Source organism: Tamandua tetradactyla, chromosome 3 (genome assembly GCF_023851605.1).
Source record: "Tamandua tetradactyla isolate mTamTet1 chromosome 3, mTamTet1.pri, whole genome shotgun sequence".
Classification (NCBI taxonomy): Eukaryota; Metazoa; Chordata; class Mammalia; order Pilosa; family Myrmecophagidae; genus Tamandua; species Tamandua tetradactyla.
This window is the reverse complement of record NC_135329.1, coordinates 191,546,045-191,567,218: the sequence shown is the minus strand read 5'-3', so window position 1 is coordinate 191,567,218 and position 21,174 is coordinate 191,546,045. Positions and strand designations below refer to the sequence as shown.

At 35.7% G+C, this 21,174-nt stretch overlaps 1 protein-coding gene across 3 annotated transcripts in view; it reads right to left on the bottom strand.

Annotated features, from left to right (window-relative positions):
• Positions 1-21,174, bottom strand: part of XRCC5 (X-ray repair cross complementing 5) — a 110,945-nt gene that overhangs the window by 75,718 nt on the left and 14,053 nt on the right. For all 3 annotated transcript variants that reach the window (XM_077155061.1, XM_077155062.1, XM_077155064.1), the window contains 5 exons: positions 20,775-20,966; positions 18,157-18,271; positions 7,588-7,726; positions 4,790-4,902; positions 2,451-2,513 (listed from right to left, as the gene is read on the bottom strand). In XM_077155061.1, coding sequence (XP_077011176.1) covers positions 2,451-2,513; positions 4,790-4,902; positions 7,588-7,726; positions 18,157-18,271; positions 20,775-20,966 — 622 coding nt within the window. The remainder of the gene's footprint in view (positions 1-2,450; positions 2,514-4,789; positions 4,903-7,587; positions 7,727-18,156; positions 18,272-20,774; positions 20,967-21,174) is intronic.

Genomic DNA, 21,174 nt, shown 5'->3' with positions numbered 1-21,174 from the left:
AATATCCAGCTTTACAACTCCCCTAAGATCCAGATTTAGTTTGCCTATTAATTGGTACATATCTCACCTTATACTTCAGAGATCTCAAACTTTCAGGGATCTTTCCTCCATTCTCCTGCTTTCCCTTCCAATCAAACCAAACTAGAAGTCCCAAAACCTTTCATAACATCTCCTTTCTCACCTTCACATGTTCAGCAAATTCTATCAAATCTACCTTTACACTGGCTGTCAAATCCATCCATTCATTCCCACTATTGACTCCCCTGTTCACAGAGCTAATCATGTTACTCTCCTCCATAAATACCTCCAAAGGTTTGTCTACTGCAGTCTCACGGAGCCAATAATTATTCCTGGGAAGGATGCATACTTTTCCACCCCTGTGGCTTTTTGCTCACGTGATTTCCTCCTAGCTAGAATGTCTTCACCTAATCTCTGGCTCTTGAGCTTAACTCATTTTCAAAGCTCAGAAAATCAATACCCTCTCCATTACAGATTTACTTTAATCAGTCTCTCTCTCTTTCCAGTTCTCCCCAAACACTATGTCCACACTTTTCTCAGACTACCCGGTATCACAGCTAGCTATGCATATTTCCATTTTCTCCACTAAAAACCTATGACCTCAATAACTTGCCATCAAAATTTTCTTCATAAAGCTATAGGCTGAGCCCTCAGTCTTGGGGTTTGTTCATATGAAACTTAACCCCACAAAGGATAGGTCAAGTCTACTTAAAATTTAGGCCTAAGAGTCACCCCCAAGAAAGCCTCTTTTGTTGCTCAGATGTGGCCTCTCTCTCCAGCCAACACGACGAGCAGTCTCACCACCCTCCCCCTCTCTGCGTGGGACATGACTCCCAGGGGTGTGGACCTTCCTGGCAACGTGGGACAGAGATCCTGGAATGAGCTGAGACTCAGCATCAAGGGATTGAGAAAAACCCTAGAATGAGCTGAGAATTAACATCGGGGGATTGAGGGAAAAGAGGGAGGAGTGAAATAAGACTAAGTGTCAATGGCTGAGAGATTCCAAATAGAGTCGAGAGGTTATCCTGGAGGTTATTCTTACGCATTGAGTAGATATCACCTTGTTGTTCAAGATGTAGTGGAGAGGCTGGAGGGAACTGCCTGAAAATGTAGAGCTGTGTTCCAGTACCCATGTTTCTTGATGATGATTGAACAATGATACAGCTTTCACAATGAGACTCTGTGAATGTGAAAACCTTGTGTCTGATGCTCCTTTTATCTACTTTATCAACAGAAGAGTAAAACATATGGAATAAAAATAAATAATAGGGGGAACAAATGTTAAAATAAATTTAGTTTGAAATGCCAGTGATCAATGAAAGCGAGGGGTAAGGGGTATGGTAGGTATAATCTTTTTTTTCTCTGTTATCGTTTTATTTCTTTTTCTGTTGTCTTTTTATTTCTTTTTCTAAATCGATGCAAATGTTCTAAGAACTGATGAATATGCAACTATGTGATGATATTAAGAATTACTGATTGTATATGTAGAATGGAATGATATCTTAATGTTTTGTTTGTTGTTAATTTTTTTTAATTAATAAAAAAAAATTTCTTCATGATTTCCAATAGAATATGATTCAAGAGACACCTGGTAACTGAAATTCTCAAATAAGCCTTGTGGTCTAATGACTCTGTACAGAAGAGAGTGGAAGCCACACTTTCTTCTCAAAATTTTAACTGCTCTGAAGGAATTATGCCATGCCCATCCAGTACCAGTCCTTTCAGAACTGAGGAAACACAGAGGACTAAGAGGACTAGATAAATTATACCACTGCCCTTACTTCTCTCCCAAACAAGACTTCTACATCCAGTTTACTAATTTTAAATGCAAATGCTTCAGGCATGTGGAAGCCTGCTTTAGTTTTAAACATATAATAGATTGCAATCTTCAGTTAAGATCAACATCTCCAAGGAAATAAGTTCTGACTTGATGGATGAACAAAAAATACTTAAAAAGAGGGCAGGTGTGAGTCTAGGATGCAATAGTCATGGGATGTCAGGCAACCAAAAACCTGCCTCAAAACAGAGTATCTTGGAGAGATGGGAAAAGACAGATGTCCTCAATGATGGAAGTAGTTCAGTGGGTTACTGCAGCTCATCTCAAGAGTGCTTAAGCCAGTACTACATGTTCAATGTTTATGAAAATGTCAACCTGACTCCCTTTAATATTTGACCATGAAACTCCCACAAGTAAATGCAGTCAGTCAAAATGCTTTTGTTTTTGATATTCACTTGGTGATCAACAGCAGGAGCATGTTCGCAGGTCTTATGCTCATACTACAAACAAAATCATTTATCATTTGTCCATTTACAATGTTACAGGTCAGTGGATTTTCCCATCGCTGTTGCAAGAGTTAATGTCATTTTAAACCATACAAGCCTGAAACAATTCACTTCTGCAGCACTACCTCAAAGACCCACTGTAAACTCACCTCATCATCTTTTGCTGCAAAGACCTTTAGAACTTGATTTCCCATGAAGAATTTTCTCTGGACCTACAAGAATGATTTAGGAAAAGAATTGGTTATGATCAAAATAATTATATATTTTATATTTATTATAAATATAATTATTATAATTATAATTCCACATGTTCTAAGAAATTCAATTCCAAATGCTCTTACTAAAAATAAGTATCAAAAGTACTAGAAACAGGGTGGTGTGATGGTGGCACAGTGGCAGAGTTCTTGCCTGCCATGCTGGGGACCCGGGTTCATTTCCTGATGTCTGCCCATATATTAATAAAAAAAAAAAATACTAGAAACAGCTGCGCATAGGTCTTTTCTGCCAATCAGGTGGACCCACTTCCAAAGAGCCATCTTCTGCAAAGAGAGCTGAACAAGCATTCTTTTTCACTGAAAACACTCACAAACACTCATAAGCAGTGCCATTAAGAAACAACTTATGATTTACCACACAAAGTAAATAATTTAATTTTTCTGAGGAACATACTTAGTGTAACTTGTTAGAAAAAAAATATGTAGTCTTACCATAAAACTGTATAGACTTGTAAGCAAATAACTCTCAATTTTGTGCTTATGAGTTTTACAGATATATATAAAAGTTTGGGTATATCATGTAAATGTTATCCCCAATAACACAGAAACACAGGGACTACATGCTGGAGTAGTATGAGGAAGTTTGAATCCAATGTATTGGCTAGATATTTATCTTCATTATAGTTCTTTCTTGATTTTCTTTTTTAGAAACAATCCAAATCCCTTTATCCCTAAGCTACAGGGCCCAGTTAAAATACACATTAAAAGATAAACATCGTGCTTATTAATTATGATTCCTCTCTTTAGTTGCCTACCACAGATGATTTAATTTAATCTAAGCTATCTGAGAATCTTTTAATAAACACATCTCAGGTAGTATAAGGTATTTGATGGCCCTCAGTGAACTGATGCATTTACAACTGTGTCCATTTTGTTATCTATGCATTGGTGTCTAAAAAACATATGACAAATATATATATATATATATATATATATATATATATATATTTGACCCATAAATACGTTTCATATCCTAGAACTCTATGCTAATAGTGGAGAAGACGTGTATCTAGCATAAATCGACAATATTCTAAGAGTTCTATGGTCATTCAAAACCCAGGCAGCTCTCTCTCTAAGACAACCTGGGTAACCCACTGTCCTCCCCCACTACATGGGACATGATTCCCAGGGATGAGCCAGGACCCAGCATTGTGGGAATGAGAAAGCCTTTTTGACCAAAAGGGGGAGGTGAGAAATGAGACAAAATAAAGTCTCAGTGGCTGAGAGATTTCAAACAGAGTTGACAGGTTATCCTGGAGGTTATTCTTTTGCATTACACAGATATCCCTTTTTAGTTTATGATGTATTATATATATATTTTTTGTATCCTGCATGGTGAGGGTCACATTTCATTCTTTTTCCATGTGAGTATCCCAACATTACAGTACCATTTGTTGAAAATTTTTGTTTGTTTCTATGATACATCACAAATATCATATATAAGTACCTAAAACTGTTGAGCTGTGTTCTGGTAGCCTTGATTCTTGAAGAGAACTACATAACTATATAGCTTTTACAATGTTGACTGTGTAACTGTGAAAAATCTGTGGCTGATGCTCCTTTTATCCAGGATATGGACAGATGAGTTTTTAAAAAATACGATAGAAAATAAATAAATAATAGGGGGGGACAGAGGGTAAAAACTGGGTAGACTGAAATACTGTGGGTCAGTGAGCAGGAAAGGTAAGGGGTATAGGATGTATGAGTTCTTTTTTTTTTCTTTTTCTGGAGTGATTCAATGTTCTAAAAATGATCATGGTGAAGAACACACAATTACGTGATGATACTGTGAGCCACTGACTGTATAATATGGTTGGACTGTATATATGTGGATATTTCTCAATAAAACCAAAACAAACAACAACAACAAAAAACCCAGCAAGACACTCAATCCTCTAAAATACTCCATTATACTTAACAGTTTAGAGAAGATGTAAAGAATTAAAGCCTGTTTCAGTTCTGAATCCAGGACAATGAAGCTCAACAAAGCTAAGAAGTGACTTTTAATTGAATTTATTCTTTCCTTATATTCTCTACATCTCGGTTTTTCTTCTCAAAGAATCAAAGACAGCAACATTAAAATTTGTAAAAACCCAAAAGTGAAGTAAACATATATTATAAATAAAAAGACTGAGCAAAAGCATACCATCTGAAGTAAAAACTAGGAAAAAGCAGCATTTATTTTGTTCACAATTGCAGAATAAGTGCTATACCTGAGAAGATCTACAAAATCCCAAAACAGAGAAGCACTTTCCCTCTGATTTATATTTCATTTGTTCCTCATCCACTTTTGAAAAAGGAACTATATCGCTTCCATAGCGGAACCCTGAAGAACAAGAGAAGAGCATCTGTTTAGAATATGGGGCCTCATTTTCTACAAATTAAAATTAGTTACATGCATATATTAACAATATATTCACACTCCAGAGCAAGTCTCCATGTACTATTCTCTCAAATTACTGCCCCTTGTGATCAATAGCAAAAAAGAAGCAGATACACAAGCAACATATATATTATAGAAACGACTAAAATCTAGTTTCATTTTTATATAGCATCTCCTGCAATTTAGTTACCTTAATGATTACCCAGCCTAGAAGAAAGAACAAAGTAAATGCAATGTACTAGTTATCCTCCCGAGATAAACCATGGGTGACTAAACTACAAGCATGATTCATAAACATAGTAACAAGAACACATTTATTCAGAAACCTAGAGACCCCACAGGGAAAAATGTCCATAGGAAATTTTCAGAACAAAAGTTTCTCCAAAATGCAGACAAATGCCCAATGGAAGATGCCCAAACTCTTCTTTTATTTAGAAATATTCAACTGATAACCTGAATATTTTTCTAGATTTAAATTTATTTGACTTTTGGAATTTGATTGCATATTTTCTTCTTTCTAATTACTTAGGACATTTATAGAAATATAATGTCTTGGCTTCTAAAAAACCTTTCAACCCTGTTCCATGGCCCCTTTACTGTAGAAGACCATGCCCTTTCAATATATAGAACTCTATCTTTTTGGTGGAGAAGGATCATCAAAATACAAGCATTCTGGACTTGGGTGAATGGAAAGAAAAAGCAAAAGGACCTTGTGTCTGCAGACAAGTTCTGTGATCTCGTGACTATTTGTTCATGTCAGTCTATTGATGTTGGCAAGTATTCAACTAAAAAGAAACAAATTTCTATTTCCATATATGTCTTTTTAAGATAGCTGGTGAAGAAAAAACAAAAATTCTAGCAAAAAATTAACAATAGGGAAACATATGGCACATGATTAAGAGTCATGTCTAAATCAAACATTTTTTTCTAACTTCTCTTCATCAGTCATCTTACTTGAAAATTCTAATTAAGATGGTTATGCTCTTTGATTCATCTACTTGAAGGACAAATAACTCTAATCTCTGTATGTTATAAAAAGTAAAAGTTCTACAACACATAACCATATTCATTTTCCCAAATGTGTATATTCATCCTTCTGTTTAAGAAAGAGAACTGTATACATTAGGGTATGAAAGACAGATGACATGCAAACTAACTGCAAATAGGTAAGGGAGAAAAACTGAACTACTACACTATTACAATTTTTAATTCCTCCCTTTCCATTTCCACACCAATAAACTTCCTTTTTGCCTAAAATACCCAGAGCTGCTTTCTTTGCAACCCAAAGAATTGGCACCTTCATCTCCACTCCCTTCTCTCTCCAGTCCTTCCTACACCCAGCTGTTATATTAATCTTAAAATAAAGCCCCCAAAATGACATTCTACTCTTTAATACTATAAGCACTCCATACTACTTTTAAACTAAGTATAAACTCTTCAGTCTGTCTTTCAAAGTCTATTATAGTTCAGTTCTATTTCAAAATAGTATGAAGAAATACAGTCTCTGAAGTGCGACAGCTCTGAGTTTGAGTTCTGTTCTTTTAGTCGCCAGCTGCGTGACTTTGAACAAGTTATGATCATCTTTTTGCCTTAATTCCCTTATATGTAAAATCAAATAACAAGAGTACCTACTTCATAAGGTCAATGTGGGGATTAAAACAGAAAATGCAGACGTCTATTAGATACTGTCTTCAAGAACTAATCTGTATTTGCCCAATAAGCCAACGTGACTGGACTACTTGATAAGCAAGCAATGGAGTCATGATTCTGACCCAGGTTTGATCCCAAAATTCAACTTCTTAACCACATAATACTAATGAATTGATATGCTACATTCTACACATAATCTTGTCAGGGGAAAGAAAGTAATCATAACCACCACCACCTACACCCACCCCCCAACACACAAATAAACATAAACTGAGAAACAGTATTACAGATGAAAGGATTTTTTTCAATCCTGGCAAATTAAAACTACACTGGATAGTTCATAGCCTGGCAATACATTTATCTAAAGAATCTGGTTGCTACCTTAACTATAATTTATTTCCTTAGAATTTTAGCTTTTGAACATTCAGATACTCTCAACTACTTTCTAAGCTTTGGACAGAAATGCCATTAGCATTTAGAATGCCAAATGGATATGATATATGAAGTACAATTTTTAAAAATACCAGTGAATATAAAGCAATATTACAAACAAATAATTTTTCTTGTTCCCTCAATTAACTTAAGGGACCATATCTGGCAGGAAATAGAATAATCATCATGGAAGTAAAAAAAAAACAAAAAACAAAGTAAGCAAAAAACTTGCTTCAGCCATATTATTGTAAGTATTCTCCTAGCTAGTAAGTTTCAAAGTTTAAAATGAAGCCATGTATGAAGTCCTGCTACATGGGGTATTCAAAACTCAGAGAGATAGAATAGCAAGTATATTCATAGTAACTATCCTATCTAAGATCCAACATATGATCTAAATGTTTTTTGCCTAGTATCTCATTATCCCCTCAAATTACTCTGTATAACTGAGGGAAGTATCTCTAAATAATAGTAATACAAATCCTAGCCTGTCTCATAACACCTTAAAGAAAATCTTTTAGGTAAAAGTGAAAATTCTTATTGGCAAACCTTGAATAGTATCTTCTTTCAGAACTTCAGTTTCATCATCGTCATTTAAGCAATAAACTGTTTCTTTTTGTATATCTTCTTTTTTTAGGGTTCTGGCATCCACAACTGTCCAAGTCTTTCTAATTTTCTCCTGCAGAATCTTATCTCCAAAAGAAAAATACAGGGAAAACAAGGAAAACCAGTACTTTTTAAAATTAATTTTTAATCTTTTTTAATAAAAAAAAAAAACAAACGCAAACATTTGTAACTTTTGATCATTCCATTCTACATATATAATCATTAATTCACAATATCATCACATAGTTGCATACTTGTCATCATGATCACTTCTTGGAACATTTCTATTCAGAAAAAGAAATAAAAAGAAAACAGAAAAAAATTCATATATACCATACCCCCCACCCCTCCCCCTCACTGATCACCAGCATTTCACTCTAAATTTATTTTAACATTTGTTCCCCTATTATTCATCTTTATTCCATATGTTTTACTCATCTGTCGATAAGGTAGATAAAAAGGAGCATCAGACACAAGGTTTTCACAATCACACAGCCACACTGTGAAAGCTATATCATTATATAATCATCTTCAAGAAACATGGCTACTGGAAGACAGCTCCACATTTTCAGGTAGTTCCCTCCAGCCTCTCCATTACATCTTGACTAACAAGGCGATATCTATTTAATGCGTAAGAATAACCTCCAGGATAACCTCTCAACTCTGGAATCTCTCAGCCATTGACAATTTGTCTCATTTCACTTTTCCCCCTTTTGAAAACCAGTGATTTTGACTGACAGAAGAAAAGCTAATATATATCCTCTAGTTCAAAGACAAAAATCTCAGGACAATTAATCATGTTATATTGTTTCATTTGCTCTTATGGAAGTCTTACTTTACTTCATAACAGGATATACAGGATAATTCTCTCTACATTTCACTTTTACCCCAGGGTAATACATATATAAATATTAATATTTTCTACATACAAACACTTTCTATACAGAATCCTTAGACTGTCATTTATATATTAACTCACTCAAATAGTAAATTACTACTAAAAAAAGGACCATATATTTTGCTACCACAGTTTTCCAATAGGAAAGGGATAGTAATCTATCAGTACTCAGAAATCAATAAGGAGGGGCAAGATGGCAGCATAGTGAGATTTAGTTCGTGCTCCAGAGCAGCTAGTAAATAGCCAGGAACAGCAGAGAACAACTGCTGGGGGAGTATCCGTGATCAACACACAGCATACACCAGTCTGGACCAGGTGGAATGGCTGAGACCCCACAAAGAACTGTAAGTTACCAAGCTGTGGAGGCTGGTGCCCCTCCCCAACAGGCACACTAGGCTGGTTCCCCGAGGGGAAAAGAAACAGACTTAACTAGTAGCGAGGGCTTAGCTCAACCAAGCTTCAACTGTGGAATTAATTAATAAATTCTGCTTACAGGTCCCCAGCAGAGACAAAACTGTAATAAGCACTAAAGGAACCAGGAGTTTTTGCTCTGGCAGAGAGGGGGAGGAGCTGACAGAAAAACAAAAATAGAGGCTTTATGAGTTGGACAGCACAAAATACTGGAAAAGGGCTGGATCCCAAGAAAAGGGGCACAACAAACCTTGAGACACACAGAGCCACATACCAACTAAAGCTCTTGACTGACAAACCTGAGGAGTAGGAGTCTGGCTCCAGAAAGGCTTTAAAAAATTTTTTTTTCCTTACTTCTTAACAGCTCATTAGCTAGAACTGGAAGCACTCTCAGGCTACAGCACTGTCCCAGGAAAGGGCAGAACTAAAGTTTGTCTGAGCAACAAGGTAACTAGTCAGGTAAAAGGAGTTAATTTCCTACAGGGTCTATCTTTCCCAAGAAAAGGGAGCAGGGCCCAGCTCAAGTGGAATCCTTTCTTCAAGGAATTCAGGCCCCAGGGGCTGGAAAATGGAAACAATTAAAGTCCTCCTACTCTTACTGCTGTCTCAACCACCATGCTGGCAGGGAAGGTCTGCTGAAATTAAAGGCACCTCATTATTCTAAGCTGGTGGGAAGCCACAGGGAGACAAGGGCCACATGCAGGGCAGGATAAGAAAAGCACAGAGCCTAAAGACTTCACAGCAAAGTCTGACAATCTGCTAGGTCTCACCCTCAGGGAAAACTGATGCTGGTGACTCTCTCCTCCCGACTTGTGGGCCTGAAAAATTCTGATCAATTAAACAGAATCTATGCTAGAGGTCTAGCATAAGTTGAACTAAATGTCAAAGAAGAGACAGAGAACAAAGCCATCCAGCAAGAAAATCCTACATAAGAGCAAAAACAACCACCAGAATAAATTAATTAAGGAAATCAAATGCCTAGATGCCAGCAATAAAGTAACAAGTCAAATGATTAAAAATCAAAGATATGGCCCAGTCAAAAGAACAAACCAACACTTCAAATGAGATTCAGGAGTTGAAACAACTCAAAAGTTCAAAAAACCAAATCGCAGAACTATGGGAATGAAAGGCACAATAGAAGAGATTAAAAAAACAAAACAAAACAAAAACACAGAGAAACCTACAAAAATAGATTTGAAGAGGTAGAAGAGAGGATTAGTGAAGTAGAGGACTGTACACCTGACAGAAAAAAAGAAAATATAGGGAAAAGAATGGAAAAACATGAGCAGTGTCTCAGGGAATTGAATGACAACATGAAGCACTCAAATATACATGTTGTGGGTGTCCTAGAAGGAGAAGAAAAGGAAAAAGGAGGAGAAAGACTAATGGAAGAAATAATCACTCAAAGTTCCCATCTCTTTTCATGAAAGACATAAAATTAAAGACACAAGAAATGCAGCATACCCTAAACAGAATAGATTCAAATAGACATACTCCAAGACACTTACTAATCAGTCAAATGAAAAGGAGAGAGAATTGTGAAAGCAGCAAGAGAAAAGCAATCCCATCACATACAAGGGAAGGTCAATAAGACTATATGCGGATTTCTCAGCAAAAACCATGGAGGCAAGAAGGCAGTGGTATGACATATTTAAGACTGTGAATAAGTAAAACCATCAACCAAGAATTCTATACCCAACAAAATTGTCCCTCAAAAATGAGGGGGGAATTAAAATGTTTTCAGAGAAACGATCACTGAGAGAATTTGTAACTAAGGGACCAGCTCTGCAAGAAAGGGAAGGGAGCACTACAGGTATATAGGAAAAAGCAGGAGAGAGAAGTCTGGAGAAGAGTGCAGAAATGAAGAGTATCAGTAAAGGTAAAAGGAGAGGGAAAAAAAAAAAAGATATGACATATAAAATCCAAAACAAAAGGGTAGAAGAAAGTAAGTAATAACATTAAACATTAATGGATTAAATTCCCAATCAAAGCACGGAGACTGGCAGAATGGATTAAAAAAAAAGGACCCATCTACATGCGGTCTACAAGGGACTCACTTTAGACCCAAGGACAAAAATAGGTTAAAAGTGAAAGGCTGGGGAGGGCCACGGTGGCTCAGCAGGCACAGTTCTTGCCTGGCATGCCAGAGATTTTGATTCCCGGTGCCTGCCCATGCAAAAAAAAAAAAAAAAAAAAAAGTGAAAGGCTGAAAAAAGATATGTCATGAAAACAACAATCAGATAACAGCAGGAGCAGCTACACTAATATCCAATAAACTACACTTCAAATGTAAAACAATTAAAAATGGACAAAGGAGGATACTATATATTAATAAAAGAAACAATTCAATAAGAAGACATGAGAATCATAAATATTTATACACCGAGCCAGAGTACTCCAGGACATACGAGGCAAACACCAACAACACTGAAGGGAGAAATAGACACCTCTACAATAATAGCTGTAGGCTTCAATTCCCTGCCTTCACGAACAGACAGAACATCTAGATGGAGGATCAATAAGGAAACAGAGATTTTGAACACTATGATAAATGAGCTAGACAACAGACAGTTACAGAACATTTCATCTCACAACAGCAAGACACACATTTTTCTCAACTACTTATGGATCATTCTCAAAGACAAACCATATGCTGGGTCACAAAGCAAGTCTCAATAAATTTAAAAAGACTGAAATCATATGAAATCTCTTTCAGATCATAATGAAATGAAGTTGAAAATCAATAACAGGCAGAGGAACAGAAAATTAACAAATATATGGAAGCTAAACAATACACTCTTAAACAACCAATGGGTCAATGAAGAAATTTCAAAGGAAATCAATAAATATCTTGGGGTAAATGAAAATGAAAAAAACAACATATCAAAATTTATGGGATGCAGCAAAAGCACAGCTAAGAGGGAAATTCACTGCCTTAAATGCCTATATTAAAAAAAAAAAGAAAGAGCAAAGCTTGAGGAATTAACTGTTCACTTGGAAGAACTAGTGAAAGAAAAGCAAACTAGCCCCAAAACAAACAAACAAAAAAAATGAAGATTAGAGCAGAAATAAGTTGAGAATATGGAAACAATCGAGAAAATTAACAAAACCAGAAGTTGATTTTCTTCGTGCAAATCAATAAAACTGATGGACCCTTAGCTAGGGTGACCAAAAAAAGACAGAGGGTGCAATAAATAAAATCAGAAATGTAAGAGGAGACATAATCACTGACCCTGCAGAAATAAAGAAGGTAATGAGAGGACACTATGAGCAACTATATGCTAATAAACTAGACAACATACATGAAAGGGACAACTTCCTAGGAAGGCATGAATATCCAACATTGACTCGAGAAATAGATGACTTCAACAAACCAATCACAAGTAAAGAGGTTGATTCAGTCATCAAGAAGCTCCCAAAAAAGACAAGTCCAGCACCAGATGGCTTCACATGTGAACTCTACCAAGCATTCAATAAAAAATTAGTAACAATCCTGCTCAAACTCTAAAAAAAATTGAAGAGGAGGGAAAGCTGCCTAACTCATGCTATGAAATCAACATCACCCTCATACCAAAGCCAGATAAAGATATAAAAGAAAAGAAAATTACAGACCAATCTCCTTAATGAATATAGATACAAAAATCTTCAACAAAATATTTACAAATCAAATCCAGCAGCACATTAGAGGAATTATACACCATGACCAAAAGGGATTTACTCTAGACATGCAAGACAAGTTCAACATAAGAAAATCAATTACTACACCATATCAAAAATCAAAATGCAAAAACCACACGATCATCTCGATTGATGTAGAAAAGGCATTTGACAAAATCCAATATCCCTTCTTGATGAAAACACTTTTCAAAGCATAGGAATAGAAAGGAATGTCCTCAACATGATAAAGGAAATACTTGAAAACCCCCAGCTAACATCATCATTCTCAATAGGGAAAGACTGAAAGCTTCCCCTCTAAGATCAGAGACAAGGATGCCTACTGTCACCACTGTTATTCACATTGTGCTGGAAGTTCTAGCCAGAGCAATTAGACAAGAAAAAGCAATAAAAGGCATTCAAATTGGAAAGGAAGAAGTAAAACCCTCAGTATTTGCAGATGACATAATATATGTTGAAAATCCTGAAAAATCTACAACAAAGTTACTAGAGCTAATAAATGAGTACAGAGTACAGCAAAGTGGCAGGGTACAAGATAAACGCCCCCAAGTCAGTAGTATTTCTATACACTAGTGATGAGCAATGTGAGGTGGAAATCAAGAAAAACATTCCATTTAAAACAGCAACCAAAGGAATAAAATGTTAGGAATAAATTTAACTAAGGATGCAAAAGACCTATACATGGAAAACTACAAGAAAGTGCTAAAAGAAATTATGGAAGACCTAAAAAATGGAAGGGCATCCCACGTTCATGGATTAGGAGACTAAAAATAGTTAGGTGTCAATTCTACCCAAATTGTTTTATAGATTCAATGCAATACCAATTAAAATCACAATAACTTACTTTGCAGAAACAGAAAGACCAAGAACCAAATTTATGTGGAAGGGAAGGATGCCCCAAATAACTAAAAATATCTTGAGAAAGAAAAATGAAGTGGGCGATTTCACACTACCTGACTTGAAATATATTATGAAGCTACAGTGGCCAAAACAGCATGGTACTGACATAAAGATAGATATACTGACCAATAAAATAGAATGGAATGATCAGAAATAGACCCTCTCATTTATGGACAACTGATCTTTGATAAGGCAGTCAAGCCAATCCACCTGGTACAGTGCAGCCTCTTCAGTAAATGGTGCTTGGAGAACTGAATATTCATAAGAAAAAGAATGAAAGAGAATCAATATCTCACACCCTATAAAAAATTAACTCAAAATAGATGAAAGACCTAAACATTAGAGCTAAGACCATAAAACTTTCAGTAGAAAATGTAGTGAAATATCTTACAGAATTTGTAATAGGAGGCAGTTTCCCATACCTTAATTGCAAAGCATAAGCATTCAAAAAAGAAACTGATAAATGGGAAACCTTCAAAATTAAACATTTTGTGCATCAAGAAAGTAAAGCAAAAAGTCAAGAAAATAAAAAGGTAGCCTACACAATAAGAGACAATATTTGGAAACCACATCAGACAAGGGTTTAGTACCCAGAATATATAAAGAGATTCTTCAACTCAACAACAAAAAGACAAACAACCCAATTAAAAAATGGGCAGAAGATATAAACAGACTCTTCTCAGATTAGGAAATACAAATAACTAAAGGGCACATGAAAAGGTGCTCAACTTCAAATGCAGATCAAAACCACAATGAGATATCACCTGATACCCACTAGAATTAACAAAAATCCAGAAAACTACAAGTACTGGAGAGGATATGGAGAAAGAGGCACATTTATTCACTGCTGGTGAAAATGTAAAATGGTACAACTACTCTGGAATGTAGTTTGGTGGTTCCTCAGGAAGCTAAGTACAGAGTTAGGAATATATTTAGAGGAACTGAAGGCAAGGACACAAATGATATTTCCACACCAATGTTTACAGCAGCATTATTTACAATTGCCAAGAGATGAAAACAGCCCAAACCTGCATCAATGGACAACTAGCTAAACAAGCTGTGATATATACATATAATGGAATATTGTGCAGCTTTAAGATAGACTAAAGTCATGAAGAATGTAACAAAGTGGAGGAACCCTAAGGACATAATGCTGGGTGAAGTTAATCTGAATCAAAAGGGTAAATACTATATGGTCTCACTAATATGAACCAACATTAATGAGTGAACTTGGAGAACTGAAGTTAAGGAGATAGAAAAAGATTAGAGATTGGACATTTGATGCTGAAGGAATACAGATTGTGCAACAAGAGTGATTGTAAAAATTCAGAAATGGATAGAATAATACTACCTGACTGTAGCATAATGATATAAGTACACTGAATAAAACTGAATGTGAGTTGGATTGAGGGAGAAGAGCTGGAGGCACTTCTGAAACGAGAAGGTAAGATAGAGGATAAAGACTGAGGCAGTATAACTCAGGAATGCCTAGAGTAGATGACAGTGATTAAATGTACAAATACAAAAGCATTTTTTGCATGAGGGAGAACAAATGAATGCCAACACTGCAAGATGTTGAAAATGGATGGTATACAGGGGAAAAAATAATCGATGCAAACTAGGGTCTATAATCAACAGTTACATTGTAATATACTTCTACTGAATGTAACAACGGCATTATGCCAAAACTAAATGTCAGTAGGCGGGAGGCATGTGGGGGGGTATGGATTCTTTGTGGAAGAAAAGGAAATGTCTTCATATAGATTATGGTAGTGAAGTCATGTCTATTTACTTAGGTTAGATTGTATGATATGCAAATAAATCTGTTTAAAAATGAGAGAGAAACAAAGTCTAGAGAAAATGCAGAGAAAGAGATGTACCTATTTACTGTTGGCAGGGAAACTGAGAGGTGCAGCGCCTTGGAAGGCAGTGCGGTGGTTCCAGAGGAGGCTAGGGGCAGGGTTGCCCTATGATCCTACAACCCTTGCTTAGCATATACCTGGAGGAACTAAGTGTGCAGACAAGAATGGTCATTTGCACTCTGGTGTTTATGGCAGCATGATCTGTGATCCACAAGGGATGGAGGTAGCCTAAGGGTACAGTGACTAAGAGAAGGAAGGGGAAACTGTGGTGCATACATGCAAGGGACTATTGAGCAGCCACAAGAAAGAATGAAGTTGTGAGGTCATGCAACTAGGTGAATGAACCTTAAGGACTGTATGTTGAATGTAATGTCAGAAACAAAAAGACAAATATTATCATGTCTCATTCATATGAACTAACTGTATTATAAAAACTCAGTGTATTGAAGTTGAAAGCATGAGTTATCAGGTTGGGGCCTATTGTAAAGGGTCCTAGATTGTAAGCTCTTATAGCCAGTCACATCGATACTGGAGTTTTAACTGTTATTTCTAAATCCTAAGATACCGAGCTGTTTTATATAACCTTGTCCGTTCCCAGAAACTTCAGGTATTTATGTGACACCTGAGACTCAGAGTCAGCACTACCCCAAACAGGAACTGTTTAAAAAGGTGAAAAAGGGATCAGACTCTGACTAGAGATATGAATGAAGCTGATATATAAGACTGGGGTAAATCAGAATGCAGGGTAAAGGATGATATTGTCCATATTTTAAAACTTCAACTTCTCTATGAGACCAAAGGGGGAGAGAGATATTTGGTACAAAATTTTTATTTTGGCTAGTGCATTACCTAATTTAACTTTAATGGTTAGTTTAGTTGAACACCACAAGTACATGGAATCTTGAATAGGGCATGAGGCTTTGTTGGTTTGTCCAAGTTAGTGTACTGCCCCTATATATCCCAGAGTAATTTGGGCTGTGAATAAAGAAGTATTCACAAATTTCCCCTGGGGGACTTGGGAGAAAGGAGGAAGCATTCAACTTTCCCATTTAGAGGATTTCTGATATTCTCTATTGATTTGGATAACCAAATCAATAGGTTGAGCCCTCGATCTTGGGGTTTGCCCCTATAAAACTTACTCCTGCAAAGAACAGGCTAAGCCTACATAAAATTATGCCTAAGAGCACTCCCCAGAGAACATTTTTTTATGCTCAGATGTGGCCTCTCTCTCTCTCTAAGCCAACTCAGCAGGTGAACTCACTGAGACATGAGTCCCAAGGGTGTAAATCTCCCTGGCAACATGGGACAGAATTGCTGGGATAAGCTAGGACCCAGCATTACGGGGTTGAGAAAGCCTTTTTGAACAAAAGGGAGAAGACAGAAATGAGAAAATAAAGTTTCAGTGGCTAAGAGATTTCAAACAGAGTTGAGAGGTTATCCTGAAGGTTACTCTTATACATTATAGATATCTCTATTAAATTTATGGTGTATTTGAGTGACTGGAAGGAAGCACCCAAAACCGTTGTGCTGTGTTCCAGTATACTTAATTCTTGAAAACAATCAGATTACAACATAGCTTTTACAATATGACTGTGGGATTGTGAAAATCTTGTGTCTGATGCTTCTTTTATCCAAGGTATAGACAGATGAGTTAAAAAATAAGGATAAAAATAAATAAATACTAGGGGGATAACACATAAAACAAATTGTTTAGATTGAAATACTAGTGGTCAATGAGAAAGAGGGGTAAGGGGTATGGTATGTATGAGTTTTTTTTTTTTCCTTTTTATTTCTTTTTTTTAGAGTGATACAAATGTTCTAAAAATACTCATGGTGATGAATACACAACTATGTGATGATACTGGGGGCCACTGATTGTATACCATGTAAGGATGGAATGTGTGTGAAGATCTGTCAGTAAAACTATTTTTTAAGAAAAGAAATCAATCAGGAAATTTGAAAGGATGTCAGAAACAAGAAGAAAGGGAGGAGGCTGTTTTCTCGTTCCTAGGGATACTATGCTAGGCCGTGATGGAACCTGAAATAAATTAAAACTACTCCAAGGTTTTCATGAATGTATCATATGTTTTAGAATTAAGTCTTTGAATATACAAAAACACCTGAATATATAAAAATGTTTTATATATTTATTTTGTACATTTAAAGAAAAAAAAGGCAAAGAGATTTTTATAGAGGCATGGATCAAACTCCAACTTAAAATCTAATTTCATCAAATAATCACCAAGAGTAACTCATTTTTGAAAGCATATTATGTACACATACACATAAGTATAAAAAAAAGACAATTTCGCAGTGACAATTCACCATTTTTTATATATTTCATAGATGATTTTACTACCAGAGCATTAAAAATTGGATTAGGTATAACTGAGTCACCAAAACTCTAAACTTCTTAAATGGTACATATTTATATTTCTGCTATGATACTACAAGGACACAACTTAATGGACTTCATTTTATTTCTTTGGGAAAAAAAAAGGCCTATAACTCATGATTAACTCTCAAATATTTATGGAAAGAAAGAGAAAGTGGAAGGATTCAAATTCTATTACAGATAATTCTTCAAACTTCCTCTCCTAGCATACATTTTACATAGAAGCTAAAGAGAGATTAAATGAACAGAGAGCAGCTAGAGAAGAAGTAATTATGGTACTGAATAAACCACAAATGAATTGTCAAGTCCTTAGGTAAGCATATCTATCTGTAGGATAACATTTAAAAAAATAATTTGTATTTATCACTTACCGATTTATAGGCCACAATCTTAATAGACAAATTGGAGCCAATGGTCAGTTGACAGGGCCAAGGCATGGAACACCTTTTAATTTTCTTAAAGACACACAGTTGTTGCAGACTCTCACTTAAAAAAGAAAATATATAAACAAAGGAACAATTTTTAAATGTTAACATGCTAGATGATTCATTTAGTTTTCTAAAATGAGAAATAAGCTATTGTTGATCACAAAGAAAGGAACAGCAGGATATGGCAGGAAAATGATAACCACAAGTTGGAAGAGAGCCATAAGTAAGGTGGCTTATGAGGAAGGAGTTAAATTACTTACAGACAGGTGAAAATGAACATCTCTATCTTACCTATACAACCTTTTGTCTCAGTGGTTCTTAACTTTTTTCAGGACCAAGCACACCTCTGAGATTATCATGAAAGCACATTCATAAATGAGTCTGCCCGTGATATAACAGCTTTACCAACTCCCTGGAAACCATGTAGCTGAGGTTAAGAACCCCTGCTCTAGGACATCAAACCCTAGGAACCATCCTGTCATATCACTACTCACAACTCTACAATTTATTAGTTAGTAAAGATATGTTGCATATGTACATAATAAAAGTTAAATAAAGACTATCCATTGGATTAAGGAACTGAATATTTCATATCTAGTCTTAATGTAAAGAGATAATTCCAGGTTTCTTCTCACTGGGGGATTTGGTGGTGGTAGTAGGGGCAGGGGAGCAAGCACAATACAGAAAGTGTTACTTCATCTGAACAAAAAGTAGACTATATATATATATATATATATATATATATATATATATATATATATATATTCATATATACATATATACATATTCTTTCTATTTTTTTTTTTTTCCTGGCATGGGCAGGCTCTGGGAATTGAACCTGGTTCTCTGGCATGGCAGGCAAGAATTCTCCCACTGAGCCACCATTGCACTCCCCAAAAGTAGAATATATTTTATCTGGCCCCTAATCAAAAACAACAATTATAGACAGTGCAGTATTAAGAGATCCCAATTTTGAGAACTAGTTTACAATACATGGTAGTTATTCTACATGACATCTGCCTCCAAAGTTTATGGTACACTTTGACTTTGGATTTATTAGGGAATGGATGGGTGTGAATCAGGTCTAACATTTCTCCTAGGACTTTACTAGTTCAAGCAAGAGTCAGGACTAAAACCATAACAAGGTTTGGATTCTGTTCCAGAGGAAGTTCTATGGACCAGTACACAAATGTAACACCTGAGAACAACTGGATCAGTTCTGCAATAGATTTGCATCTGCTTAGGTAGAAAATATTCCATGTGGGGATAAATTTAGTCTGGTGTTGTCCTATACGACTTCCTGTGACAATGGAAGTGTACTATTTCTAATTGTGTCTGGCTGATAGGGTCATCACACTTACCATACATGGCTACTAAGCATTTGAAACATGGCTAGTATGATTGAGGGAATGAATTTTGTCATTTTATTTAATTTTAATTCATTTAAATTTAAATAGCTACATGTGGCTAATGGTTACTGTATTAGATGGTACAGTTCTGCTCCATACCTTCATAGCAAACCTAAATTCAAAGTAGTTTCAAATTCCTAGGACAATGCTTAGTTATGCTATGCTATTAAAAAAAGCAAAACAAAACTTCTTTAATTTTATTAGCCGATAATTTTACTGTATGATTTCATAGCTAATATGTTCGCTTAAGAAATATTCCCACATTAGAGCAAGCCATATCCAAATTTGAGAGGTATAACTTAGAAACAGATATTTGCATTATGACTAGAACTCTACTTTATAGGATTCCTTTGGCAATCTTGTGAAATTACAATTCCATTTCCAAAATTTTCTTACCTACAATGGTAAAATTATATAGAAAATCAGGATGTACTACTTGTCCATTATAGCTCCCCAGAAGTATTTAAAAATTGTAGTTGAGAAAAAAATTAAAACAACTATGTGCTATAGCTACTAAAAAATGTCTAATTCTTGAATCTTTACTTCAGTTAACTCCTGGACATAACCTACCTACATTTTGTGTATTTACTGATAAACTGGAAGTGATTCATGAACATCAAGAGGTGTCATCTCAAGAATTTGTGGCTGTACAAGCCATATGCTTGGAAAAGTATCCTACTGCCGCTTTTACCAAACACATGCTATTGCTTTTACCAAACACATGTGCCTCAACACATGCTATTCTAGATGCTACTAACCTCTCTCAGGTTCTTTGCTCAAAATTAATGTATGTTCAATCCCAACTAAGAATAACAAAGATAAAAGAAAAGGCCTTTCTCATAACTGGATGGGCCAAGAAATATGCCCTAAGCTAGGTATAAAGAAGCCTACTGCCTTATGCTTTACATTTACTTTTTAAATCCATGTTATCTATATATTCCTAAACTTCAGTAACACCAGTCCTAGAAATAAATCAGACATTTTATGCTAAACAAACTGTGGGTGGGAGGAGGTTGCCATTTATTTAATAAAAATTAGAACAGTAATTGCTAATTTAAAAAAGTGGTCCAGAAAAGCATTAAAGAACCTTTGACCAAAAGAGACATTTATAGGGATGCAACTGAAGTTGTAAACAATGCTTTCATCACCTACCTAAAGGAATAAATTTCATCCAGCCCATCTTCACCTTCTAAAGACATCATCAGCCTTTTCACCATCTGAATACCTTCTTTCTGCTGCTCAGTAATTCCTTTTTGAGGAAAGGAAGATCCATACTGGTCCAAACACAAGTTGCTATCTCCTTTGTCCCCAGTTCCATCTTCCTTGCCAATTTGGAAAGGCAAACTGTAAAGAAAGTATCAGCAGTAGTTAAGAGGGAGTGCTCTGAGGTCAGATAGTAAACTGAGTCCAATTCAGTGTCTGTCATTCACTAGCTAATGTGAAAACAGTCATGTCAGCCAACCTCTATGAGCTTCAAATTTTTCATCTGTCAAATGGCACTTACCTCTCTTAACCAATACTCTTTCACAGTTTCAAGTAACAAAGAGTTCTT